This window comes from Engraulis encrasicolus, chromosome 18, assembly GCF_034702125.1.
Source record: "Engraulis encrasicolus isolate BLACKSEA-1 chromosome 18, IST_EnEncr_1.0, whole genome shotgun sequence".
Classification (NCBI taxonomy): domain Eukaryota; kingdom Metazoa; phylum Chordata; class Actinopteri; order Clupeiformes; family Engraulidae; genus Engraulis; species Engraulis encrasicolus.
The window spans coordinates 52,482,706-52,488,741 of NC_085874.1; the positions used below are offsets into that span (position 1 = coordinate 52,482,706).

A 6,036-nucleotide genomic window follows, 5' to 3' on the forward strand; every position below is an offset into this window, starting at 1 on the left:
CTCTGCAACTGGCCATGTTTACATCATGTTTTTAATTCCGAATTAATAATTCCAATTTAAATTGTTCCGTGGAGTTTGCGTACATTGCACTTTCATTTAATTCAGAATTGTGAAAGTGCTTACATGACGTTTTCAAAGCGGAATTAAGTTTCATTCGGAATTAAATGAAGATCATTCGGAATTTAAATGTCCCATGGTGCCGAGGCCATGGTGTAGGTACAAGGGAGCAGTTGCAGAGTTAACGTGCTGGGCTGGATGGCCATTGTTGAATATTGTTGAAACCATGTTTATGACATGTACATGACTGAGTCATGACACTATTATGACACTGGCCTCAAGTAATGTGTTGCATTTGAAACCTTTGAGTGTAAATGTCAACTGCAGCTGCTTGTTGAGAATAAAGCTCTTCTCCTACTGGATGTCTTTTGGCTGTTGCATTATTGGGAGTTCAAAAGAGAACGGTATGAACAGGCATTGCAGTACATGCGTTTATTTAGTCAATACACATGTGTACACACATCACCAACTTCCACACACACACACACACACACACACACACACACACACACACACACACACACACACACACACACACACACACACACACACACACACACACACACACACACACACACACACACACACACACACACACACACACACTTCACACCTTGGTAAAATGTGTGATGGTCTTGAGAACACATTTTGTGCCTCATAATGAACTGTGTGTGTGCAGTAGCCAATAATGTGTGTCACTGGAAGGTGTGCTGTCCTTAAACTATCCTCATCCAGAGGTAACATATACAGTAGATATGGACATTGGAACAGGAACAATATTTACATACATGTGGGGCTATATCATGTTTCCATTCAACATCTGCACACTTTCCCAGCTTCTTTTGCACAATCAGGGACGCCGACAGGTGGGAGCCAAAGGGGTCAGTTGACCAGGGCACAGGTAAAGAGAGGGCCCATAATTGAATCATTAAATGGTACTGTATGTACCGTATTTGGTGGGGGCTATATCATGTTTCCATTCAACATCTGCACACTTTCCCAGCTTCCTTTCCACAACCAGGGAAACTAACAGTTGGGGACAATGAGGTCAGTTGCCCCGGGCACAGGTAAAGAGAGAGGGCCCAGAATTGGGTCCTAATTATACTGTAGGCCTATGTATTTGGTGAGGGGGTCCTTTCAGATGACGTTGTCCTGGGCCCGGCCAACGCTGTGAGCGGCCCCGTTCCCCTGCCCTGTGCAACTCTCCTTACTCAGCAGTCTGGACACACACACACACACACACACACACACACACACACACACACACACACACACACACACACACACACACACACACACACACACACACACACACACACACACACACACACACACACACACACACACACACACACATATGGAAGCACACACACACACACACACACACACACACACAAATACACCTATGGAAGCACACACAGACACACACACACACACACACACACACACACACAGACACACACACACACACACACACACACAGAAGCACACACACACACGCACACAAACACACACACACACACACACACACACACACACACACACACACACCACACACACACACACACACACACACACACACACACACACACACAGGGACACACACACACACACACACACACACACACACACACACACACACACACACACACACACACACACACACACCTATGGATGCACATACACACACACACACACACACGCACACACACAGGGGCACGCAAACACACACACAGACACACACAGGGGCACACACACACACACACACACACACACACACACACACACACACACACACACAGACACACACAGACACACACACACACACACACACACACACACACACACACACACACACACACACACACACACACACACCTATGTAAGCGTGGGCGGTGGGAGGCTGTTATCCTAGACACACACAGGGCCGCTGACAGCTTTGGCTGGGCCCGGGACAAAGTCATCTGCAAAGCCCACCACTCAGTCAATAGCCTACATAAACGGTAATGGGGGACCCACGTCTGGGCCCCCTCCTCTCCTCTCCCTGGGCCCAGAACAGCTGACCACTTTGTCCCATCCTGAGCACTAGCCTGTGTTTCGCTATAAAGGACTCAAGTGTGGGTGAGTGTGGAGACTGTTGCCATGGCGCGTTTGACCTATCCCTTGGTGTTCCTAGTGCTCCTTAGCACCTCCCTCACCTGGGCAGAGGAGGAGGTGGTGAAGGAGGAGCGGGTGGAGGAGGTGGAGGAGGAGGTGGATATGGAGAAGGCACAGGTCAGCTCATCCTGCAACAACCGCAGTGATTTTTGTTACCTACGCCAAGGAGGTTCTGGTTTTGTATGTTTGTCTGTCTGCCTGTCTGTCTCTTTGTTTGTCTGTCTGTCTCTCAGCAGGATAAGTCAAATGTATTCGGATGAAACTTTGTAAAGTTTTTGGAAACAGTCTGTGGACCTCAGATATTCTCTTACTTTGAACATTGTGCATTGAGGAATAACCAAATGGACCTGTGACAAGCCCTGTTGAGTGGTATAAAAATATCTCATGTCTGTTGCTTTGTAACTTATTATTTTATTTATTTACCCTTTTCATTCATGTATTTATTATTAACTTACTTAAATTATTATTTTATCCTAGCTACAGTAGTACTTTACTGTAAATAAGAACTGCACGTACCGCATAGTATATCCGTCTGCATTTGTTGATGACACAAAACAGCTTATTGTCTGCAGATATTATGAAGTTAGTGTCAAGAATAAAAAAAAAATACGTTCACTATGCTTTCTCTCCCTGTTTTACATGTTCGGACTGTGGTCATACCTGAAGCTTGGTGAGTATATTATATTACAGTACTGTGTATAGTATATTATGTTCCAGTTAGTCCACTCTATTGATTGTTTGTCCATTGGTTGTTGTAGACAGTTAGTCCATGGTTTCTATTATGTAAATGTAATACCTGTGTGTGTGTGTGTGTGTGTGTGTGTGTGTGTGTGTGTGTGTGTGTGTGTGTGTGTGTGTGTGTGTGTGTGTGTGTGTGTGTGTGTGTGTGTGTGTGTGTGTGTGTGTGTGTGTGTGTGTGTGTGTGATTGTGTGTACGCAGGTTCGGAAGTGCTTGTGATGGCCAGAAGTGACCAGACGGAGATCCTGAACGAACACAATGACTACAGAAGAAACGTCAAGCCCACAGCTACCAACATGCTAAAGATGGTAAAATGATAATAATAATAATAATAATAATGATAATAATAATAATAATAATAATAATAATAATAATAATAATAATAATAATAACATAATAGTAATGATAATATAACGACTACAGAAGAAAAACGTGCAGCCCCCTGCCACCAACATACTGAAGATGGTAAAATAATAATAATACTTTCGTTTTATAAAGACCATATGTAAACCTCCTTCCCAAAGTCTCATACAGTATCGGTAGCTCTGAACTATCGGTCAAGTCAAGTAGGTTTTATTGTCAATTTCTTTACATGCACTGGTCATACAAAGAATTTGAAATTACATTTCTTGCTTTCCCATACAGACATAGACTAATCTAGGTAAGGACATAGACAGTATAGACATAGACAGTACTTATACATGGACTTAAGACAGTATGGACATAGACAGTGCTCATACAGACATTTAAAGTGCAAGACTGGACAACAGAAGACTTGTAGAGGACATACATTAAGAGGTATTTGTTGTGCTTTTCCTAAAAAAAGTCCTTTATAGCGTTCTGACATGGTAATAGTAGCATTTTGAAGAAAAAATAAATATTAAAAAAGGTCTGTCAAGTACACCAGCAGCAGTGTGTGTGTGTGTGTGTGTGTGTGTGTGTGTATGTGTGTGTATGTGTTTAGTGCAGGTAGAAGGTGCGGTGTGCGTCTTGTGTGTGTGTTCGTGTGTCTGTGTGTGTGTGTGTGTGTGTGTGTGTGTGTGTGTGTGTGTGTGTGTGTGTGTGTGTGTGTGTGTGTGTGTGTGTCAGTGTGTGTATGTTTGGGTTTAGTGCAGAAAGTGCAGTGTGCTTGTGTGTGTGTGTGTGTGTGTGTGTGTGTGTGTGTGTGTGTGTGTGTGTGTGTGGATGTGTGTGTGTGTGTGTGTGTGTGTGTGTGTTGTGTGTGTGTGTGTGTGTGTGTGTGTGTGTGTGTGTGTGTGTGCATGTTTTGAGTTAGTGCAGGTTGAAAGTTCAGTCACAAGTATAGTAGTGCAGGTGGAATGTTCAGTCGCAGATATGGTGGTGGGGGATGGGGGGGGGGTTGTCAGTGGCCTTGCTGGCTAGAGGCTGACAGTGGAGGGAGAGTGGGTTGAGTGTTCAGCATCTTGATTGGGGATGGGGGGGGGGTCTGTCAGTGGCCTTGCTGGATAGAGGCTGACAGTGGAGGGAGAGTGGGTTGAGTGTTCAGCATCTTGATCGCTTGGTGCATTGTGCTGCTCGCCAGCCTGGTGGTACGGGAACGGAGGCGCCTGTACCTCTTTCCAGAGGGCAGGAGGCTGAACAGTTTGTGTGCAGGGTGGCTTGTGTCTTTGATGATCATCAGTGCTTTCCGGGTGAGGCGTGTGGTGTAAATGTCCTGCAGGGAGGGGAGTGGTACTCCAATGATCTTCTTCGCTGTGTTCACAACACGCTGGAGTGTCTTCCTGTTTTTCTCCGTGCAGCTTCCTCCCCACACTGTGATGCAGTTGGACACGACGCTCTCTATGGTTCCTCTGTAGAATGTTGTCATGATGGAGGGTGTAGCACTTGCCTTCTTTAGTTTGCGCAGGAAGTAGAGACGCTGATGGGCCTTCTTCGCCAGTGATGTAGTGTTGGTGGTCCAAGAGAGGTCGTCGCTGATGTGCACTCCAAGGAACTTGGTGCTGCTCACTCTCTCCACAGCCTCGCCGTCGATGGTCAGTGGTGGCAGTTGTTTTTGGACCCTTTGGAAGTTGACAACAATCTCCTTGGTCTTGTTGACATTCAGCAGGAGGTTGTTGTCTTTGCACCATCTGGCCAGCAGGTCTACTTCTTCTCTGTAGTGAGTCTCATCGCCCTTGGTGATGAGGCCCACCAGTGTTGTATCATCCGCAAACTTCACTAGATGGTTAGTGCTGTGGGTCGTTGTGCAGTCGTGTGTCAGCAGCGTGAACAGCAGGGGGCTGAGAACACAACCTTGCGGAGCCCCCGTGCTCAGGGTCAGGGTGCTCGAGGTGTTGTTCCCTACCCGTACTGCTTGTGGTCTTTGCATCAGGAAGTCCAGCAGCCAGTTGCAGAGGGAGGTGCTGAAACCTAGTTTGTCCAGTTTTCTGATGAGTTGTTGTGGTATTATGGTATTGAATGCTGAACTGAAGTCAATGAACAGCATTCTCACATATGAGTCTTTATTGTCCAAGTGGGTGAGGGCTGGATGGAGGGCAGAGCAAATTGCATCCTCCGTGGATCGCTTGGCTCGGTATGCGAACTGGTAGGGCATCTAGGGTGGGGGGTAGGGTGGCTTTGATGTGTGACAGGACTAGCCGTTCGAAGCACTTCATCATTATGGGCGTCAGTGCTACAGGACGGTAGTCATTGAAGCATGATGGTGATGATTTCTTCGGCACAGGTATGATGGTAGCAGCTTTGAAAAGTGATGGGATGACTGCTTGCTCCAGAGAGATGTTAAAGATGTCTGTGAAGACATCCTTCAGCTCTTCTGCACAATCCTTCAACACTCGGCCTGGTATGTTGTCTGGGCCAGCTGCTTTGCGTGGGTTGATGGTGGCCAGTGTCCTCTTAACACTGGCAGAGGACAGGTAAAGGGGTTGATCATGGGGGGGAGGGGGAGTTTTCTGTGGGTGAGTGTCATTTTGTGCTTCAAAGCGGGCAAAGAAACTGTTCAGGTCGTTTAGCAGAGAGGTGTTGTTGTCACAGCTTCGTGGTGCAGGCTTATAGTCCGTGATGGCCTGTATGCCCTGCCACAGGCTCTGTGCATCTCTGCTGTCTTTGAAGTGTGTTGTTATTTT

General features: G+C 46.4%; 1 protein-coding gene across 1 annotated transcript in view; it reads left to right on the forward strand.

Moving 5' to 3' along the window:
* Positions 1-3,171: 3,171 nt before the first annotated feature.
* The window catches only part of LOC134468308 (cysteine-rich venom protein Cau1-like), an 11,417-nt gene continuing 8,552 nt past the window's right edge, over positions 3,172-6,036 (forward strand). The window contains exon 1 of the mRNA XM_063222249.1: positions 3,172-3,261. Coding sequence (XP_063078319.1) covers positions 3,172-3,261 — 90 coding nt within the window. The remainder of the gene's footprint in view (positions 3,262-6,036) is intronic.